At 41.9% G+C, this 20164-nt stretch overlaps 2 protein-coding genes across 5 annotated transcripts; one reads left to right on the top strand and one right to left on the bottom strand.

The window, feature by feature from the left end:
- Positions 1 to 4169: 4169 nt before the first annotated feature.
- Positions 4170 to 10903, bottom strand: Srsf7 (serine and arginine rich splicing factor 7). Of its 4 annotated transcripts, none has more exons than XM_057776671.1 (8): positions 10787 to 10903; positions 9486 to 9666; positions 8777 to 8953; positions 7820 to 7894; positions 7506 to 7616; positions 6156 to 6209; positions 5613 to 5648; positions 4170 to 4465 (listed from the first exon to the last, which is right to left on the bottom strand). In XM_057776671.1, exons 1-8 carry the CDS (start codon positions 10812 to 10814, stop codon positions 4411 to 4413), a joined length of 717 nt encoding a protein of 238 aa, XP_057632654.1. In that variant the 5' UTR covers positions 10815 to 10903; the 3' UTR covers positions 4170 to 4410. The 4 variants fall into 4 exon arrangements, with proteins under 4 accessions (XP_057632654.1, XP_057632662.1, XP_057632668.1 ...); XM_057776679.1 differs by having other exon boundaries at positions 7515 to 7616; XM_057776685.1 differs by lacking the exon at positions 5613 to 5648.
- A 264-nt stretch (positions 10904 to 11167) lies between these two features.
- LOC130882262 (tetratricopeptide repeat protein 39B-like) lies at positions 11168 to 18936 on the top strand. Its single transcript, XM_057782172.1, has 2 exons — positions 11168 to 11385; positions 16962 to 18936. The coding sequence occupies exon 2, from the start codon at positions 17073 to 17075 to the stop codon at positions 18888 to 18890; it is 1818 nt and encodes a 605-aa protein (XP_057638155.1). The 5' UTR covers positions 11168 to 11385; positions 16962 to 17072; the 3' UTR covers positions 18891 to 18936.
- Positions 18937 to 20164: the final 1228 nt, after the last annotated feature.

Below are 20164 nucleotides of genomic sequence, written 5' to 3'. Positions count from 1 at the left end.
ACCCTGTCTCAAACAAACAACAAAAAAACAACTCCATTAAAAAAAATTGGCCATGCCAGGTGGTGGTGGCACACCTTTAATCCCAGCACTCAGGGAAGCAGAGGCAGGAGGATCTGAGTTCGAGGACAGCCTGGTCTACAGAGGAAGTCCCAGGACAGCCAGAGATGCACAGAGAAACCCTGTCTCAAAAAAAAAAAAAAAAAAAAAAAATTGGCCACATCCAGGCTTGGTGGTATGCACCTTTAATCCTAGCTAATCCTAGCAGGGGCATGTGATCAATCCAAGCTTAAGGCCAGCCTGGTGTACTAACAAATTCCAGGCCAGTGAGAGTTATATTGTTAAATTCTTGTTTCAAACACAAACAAAAAAGGAGTGCTGGAGATATTTTACTGGTTAAGAGCAGTTACTCTTACTAAAGACCTGATTTCTGTTCCTGGCATCCACAAGGTGGCTCACAGCTGCCTCTAACTCCAGTTCACCAGCGCCCTCTACTGATCTCTCTGGGCACTAGGCACATGTGGTACACATACATACATGCAGGCAAACACTTATACATATTTAAAAACAAAAGACTAAAGTCCCTTAATAGATCTTTCACCGAAGAACATACTGAATACACAAACTGTGGACAGAGAAATGAAAGTTCTAGCAAGCCACCACTAGACACTGGCCAAAATCCAGAACGCTGACGGACAATAGGGAGCAACATTAGCTAGTCTACTGCTTGGGCTGTCTCTTGAAAAGCTGGCAGTTCTTATAAACCATATTGAGAGTTCTACTGAAGCCCTAGTAGGGGAGCATGGCTACTTGTATTCTCTTGACTGAAAACTGTCTTCCTCCTCTGGGGAAAGACATCCTCTTTGACAGAGCACACACCTTTGAAAGAGACATACATGGTGTGAAGGAGGAAGAGGATATCAGTCATTAATGCTGGGGTTCAACTGGGTGAGAGTTCACCATCACATCCAAAAGTAAACACAATCATGCTCCTTGACATTTACCCAAAGGTGTTAAATTTAAATGTCTACAAAAAAAAGACACCACTTTAATGGTAGAGTAGCTTTATTCTCAATTACCTAAACTAGGAAGGAACAAAGACATCATCCAGCAGGCAAAGGAACTGGAACATTACTCAGCACTAAAGAGAAAAGAGTTATCAAGACTTTTTTTTAAAAAAGCGGGAGGTTAAAAGTTAAAATGCTTAGTACTTTGTTTAAGGACAAAGAAAACAACATTGCTGGGGGCTGGAAAGAAGATTTAGTGGTTAAGAGCACTGGCTGCTCTTCCAGAGTTCCTGGATTCAATTCCCAGCACCCAAAGTTACAGGCAGCACACAACTGTAACTTCAGTTCCTAGGTACTGGACACCCTTACACAGACATACCAATGAATATAAATAATAAAAAAAAATTGCTGGGATTTAGTACATCTATAGTCCCAGCTACTCAAGTTGCAGGCAGCAGCAGGATCACTTGAGCCCAGCCGCAATTTAAGAGGGTTCAAATCCACAAGAATTAAATTCGGATCTCCTACCAGATAAATAAACCAGAATAAAGTACTAACTTCTAAACCCAGAGAAATGGGAGGTAACAGTAATTTTGGAGACCAATTTCCAATTTCCTTCAATAATCACAGTAAAATGACCAAGTGTAGAAACCTCCCATGTTGCTGAGTTAAAAGTAACTTTCTCCAGTTGTTCAGCCTACCTGCTGCTTCTTCCCTTCATTAAAAGCTGCCTGGTGGCATCAAGTCTTTGGTTCCAGCACTGAGGCAGAGGCAGGGAGATCTCTTGAATTCAAAGTCAGCCTGGTCTACAAAGTTCCAGGACAGTCAGAGCATGCACTTTTAATCCAGCATCAGGAGGCAGATCTCTGAGTTCAAGGCCAGCCTGATCTACAAGAGCTACTTCCAGGACAAGCCCCAAAGCTAGAGAAAAACCCCCGTCTCAAAAACAAAATTCTGTATTTAGATCTCTATAATACTATAAAACTAGTCATTAGCCATTTTCTTTGGTTTTTCCCATCTTCATCCTCCAAATAACTCCACAGCCAGGTCTAGTATTTACTAATCTTTGTCCTCCCAGCTAAATATATTCATACATGTCATTTTTTCCCCTTCATTTTGACTTTGTGCCAACTGTCAATCTGATATTTGGACCTTCCTTCTCAACTTGAAAAGGGGCTCATTATTGCTCAGAGGATACATGTTGAGATCCCAGCATTATTGGGTGGCTCACAATCAGTTTCAAGGAATCCAGTAATACTCTCTTCTCTGGACATCTGTACTGTACCTTAAAAACAAATCTGTAAGGAAAAGAAAAATTTGATATAGTTCAAAGCCTGATGGGGGAGCTCTGTGCATCCCTATTCTTCTACATCCAAGGATAAAAAGTCCATGTTTTTTTTAAGTCTCAGGCTGAGTCAGTCGTGGTGGCACACACCTTTTATCTCAGCAGAGGCAGGTGATCTCTGAGGTCAAGACCAGCCTAGTCTACAAAGTTCCAGGACAGCCAGAACTACATAGTGAAACCATCTGGTGGAGGGAGAAAAAAAGAAAATCTCAGTAGTTCAGGTCTGACTCTATCTCAAGATTCTCCAAAAATGCCAATACAGATAACACTATACCTGATCTCAAACTTACTATATAGCCTACTATAATGACTCTGGGGCTCCTTTTGACACCATTATTCCCCAAAGTAAACTTTCAAAACAGGGCCTGAACTACTGTTATGCTGAAAAGTGAATGGAACTGGATCAGCACTTTTCCTGTCTAGTAGTGGTAGAATTGCAGAAGAGAAGCCTACTGGCCTACACAGCCAGTGCTCTTGTAAAGGCAGCATGACTGTTTATGGGATTTTTTTATTCCATCCCATCCCATCAGGCTATCACATCTAGAATGCTACTAGTTAATCTTAAAAAGCTACAGGGTTGAGTGTAACTTTTGACTCAGATACCATACTTTCAAAAATCAAGTATCAGGATTATTTGTTCAATCTCTGCATATTTATTGTTGAACAAACTTAAATTTTCAAATACAGAATTAAAGCTAACCAAGTGCAACAGATAAGTCTGCCCATTACTCACATAGCTTCAAACCATGTATTCAACCAGTCAAATTTGAAAAACAAAGACTCCAAATGACTTCTACTCAGCCAAATAAATTTGAGGCAGACCAGTACAGTATTCAAGTTGCAATACCAGACAACTTTGTTGAAAAAGCCTAAAATGGACAAGGACAGACTCCTGTGCTACTTTTTTTTACACTCAAGGCTAAGAAATAGTAAAAAGTTTGTCCAAAAAACACTCAAAAATGACTGTTACTGCCCTTGTGTTTAGTATACTTAAAAGTTTGAATAAGAATCTACTGGCTATACCATTCTAAGGTCTACCAGATACTATTAAAAAACAAACAAAAAAACCTACATGAAACGCTGCTAAATATGTAAGGTTTACAAAACTGCTGTCTCGTTAACATTTTTTCTTAACATCTCTTTATACCAGCTTGGCAAAATAGAACAATGTTGTCAGACTGCAAAAATCTAGCTCAGATATTAACAGGGTTTTTGCACAGGATAAGGCAATCCATTCAAAGGAAGAGTATTGAGGCTGAATAATTTTGCAAAGCTGGTTTACAGGGTTTTGTTCCAAATTCAGACAATTCTTTAAACATGCATTTTTTTTGGTATTAAATTGGCTGTTTGAAAGAAAGAAAAATTACATTGAGCAGAAATCATCTCAACTTAATAGTCTGAAAAAAACCACACAGCTACTAAAATCTCAGCCTCTAGAAATCATTTTCTTCCTACTTCTTAATATGACATTTACACTGTCATGCACCCATTTATAGGCTAAATCAGTGGTCCCTCTAGCTTGAAAATTTGAGACTGTTAGCTTGACTTCTAGTTAACACCAATTCTCAGTTAGGGATCTGCCATGATGCATTCATGTTATTAACAGGACAGATCATTTAACCCAAAGGTACAAGGGTAAAATGGAATTTTCCAAGTTCTTTAAAATCCTGGACAGTGTTATGTATAGAACAGTTAGTGAATGATGTTTTTAATACTCCAACACCATTTAACCTCACAGGCCGATATAGTCCAATTAACAATTGTCTTGACACCTGATGTTACCAAATTGAAAAGTATTAATATTGAACACGAATCAAAAATCTAGTTAGAAACATTTTATTTAAATGTGCCAAATAAAAACCCACATCTTCAGACCAAAAGATGTTAATACATTCAACAAAAACAATTACTTAACTGCTATGAATTTTACAGAGCATTAACCCAGATCCATTTTGATTAGATGGTTGATGATCCTTCCTAGGTTACATTTTACAGACATAACAAATCCCTTATAATAATGTAAACAAAATAACTTTCCCCTAAAGGGTGAACTTGAGAACTTCAGTCCATTCTTTCAGGACTTGCACTTCTTCGTGGACTTCCTGATGGGGAACGACTGAAAGAAAAACATTAAGCATGGAACCAATTAGTGTAATAAAACTTCCTCTTCTTATGCACAAGTCAGAGTAATTCAGTATTTCAATACATTTATAGGGATCAAATTTCTATGGCCAAAGGTCTAACATAAATTTATATATCCCTCTATTACCTCACTTGGCATTAACTCTTTTTTAGCATTTTTTTTTTACTATTTAATATTTATTAATTATGTATGATGTTCTTCTGCATGCCAGAAGAGGGCACCAAATCTCATTACAGATGGCTGTGAGCCACCATATAGTTACTGGGAATTGAACTGAAGACCTCTGGATAAGAGCAGGAGGTGCTCTTAACCTCTGAGCCATTTCTCCAGCCCCTGGTATTAATTCTTTTTTTTTTTTTTTTTTTTTTTTTTTGGTTTTTCGAGACAGGGTTTCTCTGTGGTTTTGGAGCCTGTCCTGGAACTAGCTCTTGTAGACCAGGCTGGTCTCGAACTCACAGAGATCCGCCTGCCTCTGCCTCCCGAGTGCTGGGATTAAAGGCGTGCGCCACCACCGCCCAGCTCTTAAAGATTCTTAATTACCTGTGTGGGTTGTGTGCACTGAATACAAATGCCTGGAAAGGTCAGAGGTATCAGACTTCTGATATGGGTGTTAGGAACTGTACTAGATCTTCTGGAAAGAACTGCAGGTGGTCTTAACCACTGGGCCATCTCTCCAGCCCCAGTATTAAGCATTTAAGAACCAGTCAAAATTGTAAGGTTACATTAAACAATAAGACAACTATTTGAAGTTTTAGGGGTGGATCATTAAGGGTTATTGGACAGGAATGGAGAGCAACTATTTAAGATTTATGTTTTTATGTGGACATTTTAACTATTCTACACACAGGAGGAAAAAACATGTTTCTTAAGTATAACATTCTGACAACCTGGACAAAAGACTAAAAGCACCTTAAATTTCTCCAACACTTAATGGTTATTTCCAACTGAAGTTATAACTAATACAGAATAAAGTCATCATTTAAAAATGTTTTTAAAACCCAATCTATACAGCACCAATTCTCCAAAGAGTTCAAAGACCACTAAGTAGGAACTTAATTAAGTTCTCCCAAGAGGCCATAACTTTGACAAGATTTGGCACAAAATATTTTATTTTGCTTACCTTCTTTTAGGTGACGGAGATCTGGATTTTGATCGGCTGTCAAAATACGAAAAATTCTAGTAAGAAAAGGCACGAATCTCTCTCTTCCTTACAGCCCTACTACAAAACAAACCCCCAAACTATCTTACAATTAAAATGTCATTGCAGCTAAAATTTCAGTGCCTATCACATTTCCTTAAAAAGGAATCTTAAAATGGCCTATACCAACATAAAATTGAACTGCAACATTATTACAGTTCATCTTTTACATTCTGTATAAAGTACATTTCTCAGAATGTTTCTCTATGCACCTATAACTTAAGGCCTCTTAATCTCCCAAAGTAATGTTAAGTCACATAACATTAACTTCTCCATGAATCAGCCAAGTAATAGGCCATGTATAAATAAAGTTCTCATTTGGGCTACCAATAAGGTAGTTATTTCTACCTAACATTCAAGTTTTGGGCTAATACCCAAGTTTCAATAATTTACAAGACTTTGAACTCTTTGGATATTGGTGCTATATAATTAAGAACACTAAAAATCAGATTTTTTATATCCTACCTGCTTCTTGGCCGTGAAATAGACCTGGATCTTGATCTCGACCTTGAACGGGATCTTAATAAAAAGAAAAAGGGACACAATCACACAAGAATTCCTTTATAACTGAGCACCCTTCCAGGTAGAAGAGACAGGACAGAAGAGCTAAGACAACTGGCTGCATGACTTTTGACTTACATACATTGATCCAATGTAGTACAAATGATCAAACAGGGAAATTTCAAATACAACAAAACCCACTATTTCAAATTCCCACTTGTCATACACAATTGGTCACTACTCCTTTCTGGTACAGGCATAATAATCGATTTTGAAACACTAATAACCAAGTTAACTGGGGGTTCCATCTGAGAAAATTGCTATGATTTGACTTTTTATTCTTGCTATCATGGTTGAAGGACCTTAATTTGCTAAACCAATTTAGGCTGACTATATATCTTTTAAAAACCTTGAAATATTATAAACTGATCTAGAAATGGTACAATAATTTTCTCAAATTGTTAACTCAAGAATTACCATATCTAAGCCGGGTGCTGGTGGCGCACGCCTTTAATCCCAGCACTTGGGAGGCAGAGGCAGGTGGATCTCTGTGAGTTCGAGACCAGCCTGGTCTACAAGAGCTAGTTCTAGGACAGGCTCCAAAACCACAGAGAAACCCTGTCTCGAAAAAAAAAAAAAAAAAAAAAAAAGAATTACCATATCTAAAGGTTTTGTGTATTCAACAATAGTAAAGGCCAGTGGCTTTTATATAGAACTGCTTTTTCATCTGTAATGCAAAATTTTTATGAAATTTGCATCCCAATGTAAGGTTTTCCCCTATTCAGCTGTATGGCGGTCTACACCTTTAATCCCAGCACTCAAGAGGCAGACAGAGCCTGTCTATCTTCCAGGGTCTCAAATGCACTCATTCCCAAACTGTTTTAAGTCTTACATTTCATTTACTGAGAGTGTATGTTTTGAGTAAGTGAATGCCATAACCTTCCAGAACTTAGAGAGCAACTTGTGGGAATTGGTTCTCTCCTCCCTTTATGTGAGTTCTAGAATCAAAGTCATGTTAACAGGCCTGATGGCAAGCTCTGTAGCCATTTTCTTCAGCCAACTAGCATCATGCCCATCCAGATTATTCACTGTTCTGAGGTCGTGTAAACCTCACTAGCTCCCCTTCTGTCCTCCAATTCCCAGGCCCAAGTATCCTGGTCTCAGTCTAAGTTCTAGGACTACAGGTGTACATCACCACACTCAATAAAAACCTCTACACCTCCAATATTCTGAAGCATCTCACTTAAGATCTTCACTGTGTCACTAAGATGTGACAATCCATCTACAAGTAAGCAGGAAAAATGTGTTACATACTGGAAATACCTCGATCCTTTTATAGAACCAGACCTAGATCTTCTGAGTGAAGCTGATCTTGATCTACGAAGAGACACAGACCTTGATCTTCGAGGAGATGCTGATCTTGACCTAAAAATTAAAAGAAGTTCTAAGTCCATCTCTTTTCTCCCCCTACTTCTTAAAACTTAAATTTATTTAATCCCAGCACTCAGGAGGCAAAGAGTTCGAAACCAGCCTGGTCTACAGAGTTCCAGGATAGCCAGAGCTCTTACAGAGAAACCCTGTCTCTCAAAAACCCAAAACAAACCCTTGAATTTTTCAAGATTTCTCACCTCCTTCCCCGACTCCTGCTGCGTGAGCGAGAGTATCGCCTTCCCCTGGAACGGGAATGTGATCTAGACCGTGACCTATTTTTCAAGTTAGAAAAATATAAAATATTAGATGATAACTCTGGTTTTAGTGTTTGTGTACCTCTGCTGAAATCAAATCTCAAACTATTTAAAATTTAGTATCTCATTTGGAAAAACTCTGGGCCTATAAGGTTTTTTTTTTTTTTTTTTACTACCTAAAAAAAGATTTGTTAAAAGCTGAATTACAACTTAGAATTACAAAATATAAAACACCATAATGCGTATTTAAAATAAACCTTGCAAGTTTGCAGGTCGACCCTCTTTGGCCCATGGTCTAGTAGTAGGTCTAGTAGATCTAGACGATCTAGAAGTATCTATAGCCGATCGCTGCATCTAGATGTTTTCTTCAATCTAACGACGATCAAACTGACAGCCAAAAGAGCCAGGTGAGGCTTGATTGACGCAAGAAGATTTTTCTAGTTGGGAATGTGGTCAATCTGGTGTTCCTCTTTCTAAAGCGGAGGGGGCCCCAATTGTAAGCCAAATTTACTGTTACGGCGATCACCGACTCAAATTTTCTGCCCTTTAAAGAATAAGGTGAAGCTAGGTGTAGATGGCTCGAGGGGATCTGGCCTCTTATGCTGATCACCTCAAGGTCTAGGAGGATCTTAATTGTCGGATTTGCAAGGCGCCTCAGCATGATATCATAAGGCTCGTGACATTCTGAATCAAGGCGACTGACTCAAACGAAGAAACCTGAAAGGTTTTGACCAGGTTGATTATTAATATATTAACATTTTAATTAAACAAAAAAAAACTGTAAAATACACCTGTACAATTAACATTCAAGTTTATAGAAAAACACTAGTTTCTGCCTTGCTAATAAAAGAATTACTTTGATTAACTAGAATACCAACCATTCCTTTATTAATTAAATACCTGCTTCTTCTTCGACGGCTATAGCGATGACAATCATAAGCATAATGTCCCTTTTCACCACACTCATAGCATCTATCATTAGGATCAAAGGGACGTCTTGCAGGTGGCCTATCAAAACGAGATCTCCGAGGCATGCCTGTTGATAATTCAACCCTCACTCGAGAACCACAAATCACCCTACAAAACAGTAAGAAAGCACTAAAGTTAAAATATCCAGGTGACTTCTAAGTTTAAAAGAACTCTATCAACCAACCACTCATTCTCCCTACAAGCTTTGTCTTTGTTTACAAAGTTCTTCCAATTCCACTTTTCATCTTTAATCTTAAAATTATCAGGGGCTGGAGATGGCTCAGCAGTTAAGAGCACTAGCTGCTCTTCCAAAGGACTGGGTTCAATTCCCAGCACCCACATGGCAGCCCACAACTGTCTGTAGTTCCGGTTCTGGGATCCAACATCCTCAGAGTATATATAAGCAAGACACACGTGCACATTAAATAAATAAATCTTTTAAAAAATTATCAGGTGCATGTAACGGCAGTACTAGAGTGGCTGATGCAGGAGGATGCCATGCTACGGAACAGCACAAGTCTCCAAGCCCCCACCGCAGGTGCAGGTCTCCAGACCAGAGAAATCTATGATTAGCACCAAGATTACTTACGATCTAGCCCACAGGAATATTTTAAAGAAAATATTATAACAACCCACTTACTTCCCATCCAATCCTCGAACTGCATCTTCCGCATCTCTAGGATCTTCAAATTCCACAAAGGCAAATCCTGGAGGATTTCTGGCAATCCACACTGTTCTTAAGGGCCCATAGTAACTGAATGCTCTTTCTAACTCGCCTTTACCAGCACCAGTTCCCAGGTTGCCAACATACACCTTGGTTTCTGTTTAAAATGCAAATAAAGCAAACGTTATTCCAAGTGTACCTTAAGCTGGAATTCCTTCCTTTACAACAGACCATCCTCTTAAGCTGTGCAACGGCATGTTTTGTTTTGGAATGCTCAAGGAGACTGAGCCAGTCAGTGATCTACAACAGAGCCACACTCCAAATATTTATCTATACATCGCTCAAGTGCAGCTGGGACTAAAAGGCGTGCGCCACCATGCCCCTCACTCCTTTTTGGGGGGCTCTCCATCAATGCCTAAATTGTAGCCTTAACCCCGTGAAATAATAAAGCCCGACTCGGGAACAAATTCTGGCGTCCTTATAGATTGGAAACCTTTGAAAATCTCTGCCAGGGAGCGTGGTGGAGGTAAGGCGTGGGGTGGCTGGGCCCCGCCCCTCCTAGGTCCCGGCAGCCCCGGGCGAGCTAGAGCGCGCGGGCTCCTGCGGCCCGGCCCAGCCAGAGGTCTACACGGGGCAGGGCCGCACCGGTTCCCGTCGTCCACAGCAGGCGCAGGCTCACCCAAATCCCCGCCCCCGCGGCCGAAGCTCCAAACGGCTAAAAAAAAAAAAAAATAAGAAAAGAAAAAGAACAAAAAAAGCCGTCCCCGCTCGCAACGATCGCTCTTTCCCCTCACGCTCCTTCCTCAATTCAACCAGTTGCTGGGGCGACGCGCAGCTCGCAGCTGCCGCCTTCGCCCCGTCTCCAATTCAGCCCCGGATCTCCCCGCTCCAGTGGCGGGAAAGCGCTGAGGAAATGCGCCACCACGGTCGTCAATGTGCTCAAAATGGCAGCCGCGGCGGCCGAGGGCGGGGGGTGGGGGAGCGGAGGCGGGCGGCAGTGCGGAGAAGGGGGACACCGCAGCGGCGACCGTCCTACCGGCTTTCGGCCCGGCCGGAGGCCGAAACGCCCCGGTGCCGAAGCCCACGGCGCACACGGGCCCTCCGGCCCCGCTCGCCCTCCCACACCCCGCCCCCGCGGCCTCCGGCTTCGGACGGCGTGCGCCTAAGCCGCCATTACGCACGCGGAATAACCGTCTCCAACTGCCGCGCCGACCCCACGGCCTCGCTCCGCTCGGGCCGCGACCAGCAGCGTCCTCCCCTGGGCACCAGCCGCTCACCTCCTCCATACCGCCCGTAGCGTGACATGATGGCCGGTCCGCGTACTCGGCTCTCGCTCGCAGTGCCCGCAGCTCGAGTAGCACGGACGCAGCAGCACGGCTCTCCTCGTCGACACTCCCGGCGGCGCTACAAGGAAGAGGCCGGATTCGCGCTTATATACGCGGCGGGCGGGGATTTTTTTTTTCCTCCGGCGCATGCGCCGTGTCAACGTTCTGCGCGGCACAAAGGAGCTGGGTGGAAACAGCCTAGAGGCGGGGCGGAGGGGGAATCAGCAGCAGACTCGAGTCGCGGGCGGAGGGATACGTTTCCATGGGAACGTCAAGATCTTGCCCATAAACCCGCGGCCTCCGGGGCGGCATCCTCCTCCCTCCCCTCCCCTTCCCCTTTCCTTACCCCACCCGCCCTCCTTACCTTTTCCCAACCCTTCTACCTCTTCATTTTAACCTAGGAACTGACAGCGTTAATGACCGTAGTACAGGTGCATTAGACCGTTCTGTGGAAGTCTGTAATGTTTAACTGCTGATGTCGCTGTCGCCACCTTTCGGTTTGGGTTACCTGGCCTAGTCTTCTGCTCGGTGATCTTTGAGTCTCTTCAGAGGTAATTAGACTGACCAGAGTGAAAACGCCCCTTACCCCGCCATTCTGCTAAAGATCATTATGGAGTCCCAGGCCTCAAAGGGGGTGACTTCCCTCAGGGACTCCCGTTTGCGCCGACTGGCAGTCCCCTTTAACCAAGTCAGTCACTAATTTGTCGCCAAGTTTGTTCTGCATCCTGAACAAAGGGTTAGAGCTAGGGGGTAGGGGTTCTGGTAATGTTAAAATTGCGGCGAAACTATAAGTTTGCAAGCATACTGACCCCCAACAATTCTTAAATTCCTTGCATCTGAAGCACTAAGTATTTTTCCTTTCTAGTGCTTTTGGGGATTTTGGAGTTGTCTTTGAGCTTTTATTTAAAACTTAGAGCTCGGCCGGGCTGTGGTGGCACCTTTAATCCCAGCACTCGGGAGGCTGAGGTAGGTGAATCCCTGTGAGTTCTAGGCCAGCCTGGTCTACAAGAGCTAGTTCCAGGACTGTTACGCAGGGAAACCCTGTCTCGAAAACAAAAAACAAACAAAAACAAACAAACAAAAAAACCCTTAGCTCTCAGCCTCTCAATATATATAAATTTGTGAAATTCTTATCTTTATATTGCTTAAATCTGCCTCTAATTTTACACAATGTGTTTGACAGAAGCTAACTCTAAAAACAGTTAAGTGCTTTTTATCAACCACCAAAAAATACAGACTTTGCATCATAAGTACTTGAAATACTCAAGAGTTGGAAATTTTATTCATAAAAGGAAAATTTTAGGTATGTGTATTTTTATCTTTTTCGTCTTCATTTGGTATGTATAGATGCAGGTGCAGAGTACAGATAAAAGAAACCTACTTGGTCAAAAAGCCTGAGGATTTTTTTTTTTTGAGGTTTTTTTTTTTTTTTTTTTTTTTTTTTTTGGTTTTTCGAGACAGGGTTTCACTGTGTAACAGCCCTGGCTGTCTTGGAACTTGTTCTGTAGGCCAGGCTAGCCTCAGACTCAGAGATCCACCTACCTCTGCCTCCCAGGTGCTGAAATTAGAGGAATGTACCACCAGACGCCGGCTAAAGCATGAGACTCTTAAGGCTACTAATTTATATATATGTTGATATGTTGATTTTCAAATATTTCACATCAGCGTGTCACAACAAAATGGTGAGAAAATAGAAACTCTATATAGTATATTTTATTTGTTCCACCTCAGTCTTAACTTGTGCTTGCTTGCTTGCCACAGTGTCTCCTGCAGCCAGGCTGGCCTCAGATTCGCTATATATAGAACCCAGAGCCCGTACGCATGCTAGAGAAACACTCTTCTTTTTTTTTAAATTTATGTTTGTTGAGCTCTGCTTTTCTCTCTGCTCCCCTTCCTGCCTCTCCCCTCCCCTCCAACCCTCTCCCAAGGCCCCCATGTTCCCAATTCACTCAGGATATCTTGTCTTTTTCTACTTCCCATGTAGATTCATGTAAGTCTCTCTTAGGGTCCTCATTGTTGTCTAGGTTCTCTGAGATTATGATTTGTAGTCTGGTTTTCTTTGCCTTATGTTTGAAAATCACTTATGAGCACTTATGAGTGAGTACATATATTTGTCTTTCTGTATCTGGGTTACCTCACTCAAAATGATGTTTTCTAGCTCCATCCATTTGCCTGCAAATTTCAAGATGTCATTATTTTTTTCTGCTGTGTAGTACTCCATTGTGTAAATGTACCACATTTTTCTTTTTTTTCTTTTTTTTTTCTTTTTTTTTTTTGGTTTTTCAAGACAGGGTTTCTCTGTAGCTTTGGAGCCTGCCCTGGAACTAGCTCTTGTAGACCAGGTTGGCCGTGAACTCACAGAGATTCACCTACCTCTGACTCCCAAGTGCTGGGATTAAAGGCATGAGCCATCACTGCCTGGCTACATTTTCCTTAATTCATTCTTCGGTCGAGGGGCATTTAGGTTGTTTCCAGGTTCTGGCTATGACAAACAAAGCTGCTATGAACATAGTTGAGCACATGTCTTTGTGTTATGATTAAGCATCCTTTAGATATATACCCAAAAGTGGTATTACTGGGTCTTGAGGAAGGTTGTTTCCTAATTTTCTGAGAAATCGCCACACTGACATCCAAAGGAGCTGTACCAGCTTGCATTCCCACCAGCAATGCAGAAGTGTTCCCTTTCCCCCACAACCTCTCCAGCATAAGTTGTCATCAGTGTTTTTGATCTTGGCCATTCTTACAGGTATAAGATGGAATCTCAGAGTTGTTTTGATTTGCATTTCTCTGGTGACTAAGGATGTTGAACATTTCTTTAAGTGTCTTTCAGCCATTTTAGATTCCTCTGTTGAGAATTCTCTGTTTAGGTCTGTACTCCATTTTTTATTGCATTATTTGTTCTTCTGATGGCCAGTTTCTTGAATACAATATTCTTTGTATATTTTGGAGATCAGACCTCTGTCTGATGTGGGGTTAGTGAAGATCTTTTCCCATTCTGTAGGCTGTCGTTTTGTCTTGTTGACCATGTCCTTTGCTTTACAGAAGCTTTTCAGTTTCAGGAGGTCCCATTTATTAATTGAGAAACACTCTTCTAACTTGAACGACATTCCCAGTCCCTGGTTTTTGTTTTATCTGCTTCTCTTCTGAAAAGCATTAAACAATAATTATATAGATTTTTATACTCGTCGAAGGAATAGCAATTCCATAAAGCCTCATTAATTTCACTCTTTTGTTTGTTTGGGGTGTTTTGTTTTTCAAGCCAGGGTTTCTCTCTAGCTTTGGAGCCTGTCCTGGAACTCATTCTGTAGACCAGGCTGGCCTTGAATTCACAGAGATCCGACTGTCTCTGCCTCCCTAGTGCTGGGATTAAAGGTGTCATCACCACTGCCCAGCTCAAACTATTTTAGATTTAGGATTCACTAATATATTTTGCACCATTTTTGAGGAAGAGAAGCATGTAGCTAGGGATAGTCCAAGAGTGAATGTGTATCGTTTAAAATAGGGCAGTTCACACCCGGGCGGTGGAGGCTGCTACGCAGGGAACTCTGTCTTGAAAAACCAAAACAAAAAGGCCCCTTTTCCCCTTTGGAACCTTCATTTGTAACTGCTTGTTGACTGCACTTAGAGAAACACTGCTTAACACCATTGACTTTCCTTTGATACTAATGTAGTCCCTAGAAATGATTGAATTCCACCATAAATTAATAGCCAAGTGTGGTGCATGTGTCTATATCCCAGCATATGGTAGGTAAATACAGAAGGATCATTGCATGTTCACACACCACATACACAGACAGAGAGGGAGATAGAGACAGGGAGGAAGGAAGGGAGGGAGGAAGGGAGAGAGAGAGAGAATAAATGAATGTATTTTTAAATTTTAAATGTATTTTAGCTAAAAAAAAAAAATCTAAGGAAAATCCCAGCATTCAGGAGGCAGAAGCAGATTTCTATGAGTTTAGAGGCAGCCTGAAAGTTCAAGATCATCTAGGGCTGCATAATAATAGTGAAATCCAGTCTCAAAAAAAAAAAAAAAAAAAAAGAGTGGGCCTGGTAGGATGGCAAACACCTATATTCCCAGAATTTGGGAGACAGAGGCAGGAGGGTCAGGAGTTCAAGGTTACCCTTTACTACATAATTCGGGGCTAGTGTGGACATCTTCATTCACATTAACAAAAAATAATGCCTACTTTGTGGGAGTGTGCTAGCGCAGAGATAAAAAACTGAATAAAACAAATCATACCTTGAAGTTCTGAGGTCGGATATAAAAGCAGATATATGAATAATTATAGCAACACAGTGAGAGAAGTGTGGGTCCCCAAACAATGTTGTGAGGGTTATGCTAATAGAATGGTTAAGGTTTCAGAACAAGCAAAATTTGAACTGTGGAGAATAAGATTCTATGGCATATTATTTGAAAGTTTTGTTAAAGCCAGGGCAAAGGCAACTTTGTCCTTAGGCTGAATCTGGCTGTCACCTTGGTGCCTCTGGGTAACCTCGATGGAGCCACTATCCTCAGTTTTATCCTTAGTACCATCTTTTGCTTTTGCAAGCATTGGGTATAGAACGTGGGGCCTCATGTGTGTTAGGCAAGAACTCTACCACTGCACTAACTTTTCAGCACCACCTACGGCTATGGCCACCCCCAAGATGTTCTTTCTCAATGCACTGGATGGCTTTCCCATGAACAGCACATCTTCCAGGGTTGTGTGTGGTTCTTTGCTTTTCAAAAGTTATTGATTATATCTGCTATTCCTTGAAACATAAGTTGTAAAAACAAGCATTTCTCTAAAATAAAACCTCTGAGATGGCACTCCTCAACATTTTTCCTTTTTTCCCTCCTTGCTAAAAGCTGCATTTCTTTGCTGGGCATGGGGTCCCATTTCTTTTTTCTCCTTCCTTCCTTCCTTCCTTCCTTCCTTCCTTCCTTCCTTCCTTCCTTCCTTCCTTCCTTCCTTCCTTCCTTCTTCCCTCCCTCCCTCCCTCCCTCCCTCCCTCCCTCCTTCTCATCCTTCCTTTCTTTATTTTTTATTTTATTTTTTTTTTAATTTTCGAGACAGGGTTTCTCCGTAGCTTTTGGTTCCTGTCCTGGAACTAGCTCTTGTAGACCAGGCTGGCCTCGAATTCACAGAGATCCACCTGCCTCTGCCTCCTGAGTGCTGGGATTAAAGGTGTGCACCACCACCGCCTGGCCCCTTCCTTTCTTTATTATGCATGCAATGTTCTGCTAGCATGTATGCTTGCAGGCCAGAAAAAGACACCAGATCTCATTGAAGATGGTTGTGAGCCACCATGTGGTTGTTGGGAATTGAACACAGGACCTTAGAAGGAGCACATAGTACTTTTAGCCTCTGAGCCATCTCTCCAGCCCCAAGGGGGGCGTTTCTTTAATCAGCGCTTGGGAGGCAGAGATAGGTGCATTTCTGTGAGTTCAGGCCAGCCTGGTCTAATGGGTTCTATGACTGACAGGGCTAAGTAGAAAGACCCTGTCTCAACACTCCTCACAAACAAACAAGCAAACAAACAAAAGACCTAGTGCCAGTTACAGTATGCACACAGTACTAAAAATAGTGTGGGTGATTTTTCATCCCCATAATCTTTGTCCTTTGGGCTAGACAATACACAACTTCCTTAATCCGAATGAGAGAAATATATAGGTATCCTTTCTAACCAGAGTCTTGACTCCTAATGAGAGATTTTGCAGCCATCACAGCAGAATACACAGAAGCATGAGTTTATGGAACCTGTACAGTGGCTAACTGGGGACAGAAGAACTCCACTGCTTACTAAGGGTTTACTTTGTTCTTGTTTGGTTTTGGTTTTTGGTTTTGAGAGACAGGGTTTCTCTGTGTAACCCTGGCTATTCTGGAACTAGCTCTGTAGACCAGGCTGACCTTAAACTCATAGGTCTGCCTGCCTCTGCCTCCCAAGGGCTGGGATTAATGGCGTGTGCATCACCGCCCAGCTGTTTACTTTTTAGTGGTTAGTTTTCTTTAGTAGATTCTAGATGAACTTTTCAGAAATGCATCTTCTGGGTACATAAAGTGATCCTCTCCTTGTCTGACTTAGATAGAGAATGCCCTAATGCTGCATCTCACAGCTAGTCTTACATTTGCCTCCATTTTAACAGCAACTTGAGACTGAGCTTTGTGTGGAAGAAGAGCCCCTGGTCAGGAGTGCGGCAGCTACTATCACTGCAAGTTCACTTCAGATATTCCTGCCTCTAATCGAGGAAGCAAATATGTCACGGTTCCTAAGAAATGAGGACAATGATGAGAACATGCTAAATATGTCCCTTAGTCTAAGAGAAGGGGAAAGTGATAGGATGGCCAGAGTAACTAAGACATTCAGTCTAAGAGAAAGTGAAACAGAGGACAAGTTTGAGGATGCCCATGAAATTATCCCTGTGGCAACAACAATGAATCTCCTGTCATCCTTGGAAGAATGTACAACTGGGTTGTACTTGTTTCTAAATAACAGATTCTCCGATGCAATCAATCTTATTCACCCATGGTCAAAAAACAGCCCATACCACGCCCTGATCTACAGCATGCTTATGATTGTCAAGGCCATCCTGACTTTCGAGCCACAGGATATTCAGATCGGAATGAATGCTGCAAAGGAGGCTTTGAAAACCTGCAACAATTTCCGAAAAAAACCCAGGATAATGACTTTATCTCGCCTCGTGAGTAGACAAGGAATAAAGTCCATCAAAGAGGAGGAACTGCATGCAGAAGTCTGTTATGCCGAGTGTCTGATCTTGAAGTCTGCCATAACATTTATACAAGATGACAGTTTGCTGAATTTCCTTAAAAGCGGCATCAGCGTTGGGTCAAGCTACCAAATATACAAAGACTGCCAGCAGGTCTTAGAACTTATGCCGGATAACCAAAGTAAAACCCACAGACACCTGGATGGAGGGGTAAAGTTTGGACTTGGAGTGTTCAATCTGATGTTCTCACTTGTGCCACCAAGATCACTTAAGCTTCTCAATATTGTCGGCTATTCTGGCGATAGAGAAGTCGGTCTGGCCCTGCTTCACGAGAGTGCATCTGAACCTCACATAAACAACATCTTAAGTGTTTTCACTCTCCTCTTTTATTACAATTACGTGCGTGTAGTTGTTGGTGTCGAAAAGGCTTCCACTTCTGCTACAGAGAGTCTCTTCCTAATCTACCTGCAGAAATTCCCCAATTGTGTTGTACTTAAATTTTTTCGTGCACGTTTTAGTATGCTAAATGGAAATTTTGAAACTGCGCAGTTAAAGTTACAAGAGTGCATTATTACTCAGAATGAATGGAAGCAGGTTCATCACCTCTGTTACTGGGAACTTATGTGGTGCCATATTTTTCTGCAGAACTGGAAGCAGGCATACAACTATGCCAATCTACTGTCTCAACAAAGCAGGTGGTCTAAGGCAATATACACATACAGCAAGGCTATAATAATGGCCTTGCTTCCTCCTAATTCTGTGAACTCAGACAACGAGAGCATGAGCACTGTCTTCTTACATGTGGATAGCCTGAGAATCAAATTTTTAGGCTCCTCTGTGCCAATAGAAAAGTTCATTGCTGAGAAAAGCCAGCGCTATGGCACTACAACAGGCTGGTTTACAGCCCAGCCTCTCCTGGAATTCATGTATGCCTGGAGTGGCTTCCGAGTCATGAGCAAGAAAATAGAGCTTATTTCAAGTTGGCTCTCAATAATTGACAGAGGAAAAGACCTTTTGAATGAAAATCCAAATGAGGAGTATGGCACAGATGACATGAGCTTGTTAAATCTGCTGAAAGGTCTCTGCCTGAAACACCTGGGCAAACATTTGAAGGCTGAGCACTACTTTATTCGTGTTATTAGGAAGGAGAAAATGTTAAAATATGACCGATATTTGGTGCCATATAGCTACTATGAACTGGGAATGCTCCATTATCTGAAAGGAGATTATGCCAATGCGACAAAAAACCTAGACTACATAAAGAACTATAAAGACTATTCCATGGAAGCCCGGCTACAGTTTAGGGCTCATATTGCCCTAGAGCAAATAGCTAAATTAGAAAAGTGATTTTTGACCCAGTGTGCTTCTCTTTAGTATGGGTAGAATATCTACAATCGGTCAAGCAATTAGTGGGTAGAAAAGTAATTCCCTTGTGAAAAACAAAAGTTCAGGAGGCAGCTGCTAAGAATCTGATTAGTCAATAAGAAAGGAATACGACATTTCTTTGCCCTCTCTCCTCCTTCTTCATAAAATGCAATGCTTAAGACTGAAAACTGGAGTGACGCACATTCTTGAAAAGGCAAATGCTGTACATTGCAAACATATTCATGAATGTATTCCATTAACAGTTTCAAAACTTTCAAAGGTTTAGCCTCCCACTAGATAATGAATATGTCCTGCACAGAACATAGAGAATGCTTAACTGGTTAAAAAAAAAAAAATGACCTCAGTATCTGCCTGTTTCAAAAATAACAGCACACCGGGTGGTGGTGGTGCACACCTTTAATCAAGAAGCAGAGGCAGAGCCGGGCGGTGGTGGTGCACGCCTTTAATCCCAGCACTCGGGAGGCAGAGGCAGGCGGATCTCTGTGAGTTCGAGATCAGCCTGGTCTACAAGAGCTAGTTCCAGGACAGGCTCCAAAACCACAGAGAAACCCTGTCTCGAAAAAACCAAAAAAAAAAAAAAAGAAGCAGAGGCAGGTGGATTTCTATGAGTTTGAGGGTGACCTGGTGTACAGAGTGAGTTCCAGGAAAGCCAGGGCTGTACAGAGAAACCTGTCTTGAAAAATCAAAAACAAAAATAACAGCATAATGAGTAATATAAACTCTGAAAGGTTTTCTCTTATAAACAATCACTTTCATTGCCTTTTATATCAAAGACGATTTCCCCTGTGTGATAAGGACTATCTTTTACACTGAGATGAAGAATACTATGAAGTTCTATTGTGAATTTATAATTGGCCAGAGAATAGAGAAGAAGTCTCCACCCATATATAAACCCTACGATAATAAGTGGAGGAGATCAAGAGGATGATAGGCTATTGGGTTTAAAAAGGGGGGGGGGCAGGGGACATGACTTAGCAAATAAATTATTTGCCACAAAAACATGAAAACCAGAGTTTGGCTCCTCCAAACCCAGGTAAATTCTTCTGGGTGTTGGAAGCCTCACCTGTAAGAGGTGGGAGGAGGTGGGGGGTCCCAGGAAGCAGCTGGCTAGTTAGATGAGCCAGTGTCTGGGAACTCTAGGTTCAGCTGAGAGACTGTACCTCAAACAAAGCCTGCTAATATCAAACCCAGACCACCGCATGCACAGGAACATACATACACTCCCACACGTGTTC

This window comes from Chionomys nivalis, chromosome 1, assembly GCF_950005125.1.
Source record: "Chionomys nivalis chromosome 1, mChiNiv1.1, whole genome shotgun sequence".
Lineage (NCBI taxonomy): Eukaryota > Metazoa > Chordata > Mammalia > Rodentia > Cricetidae > Chionomys > Chionomys nivalis.
Note: the sequence above shows the minus strand (reverse complement) of the source record. Positions and strands in the feature narration are given on the sequence as shown.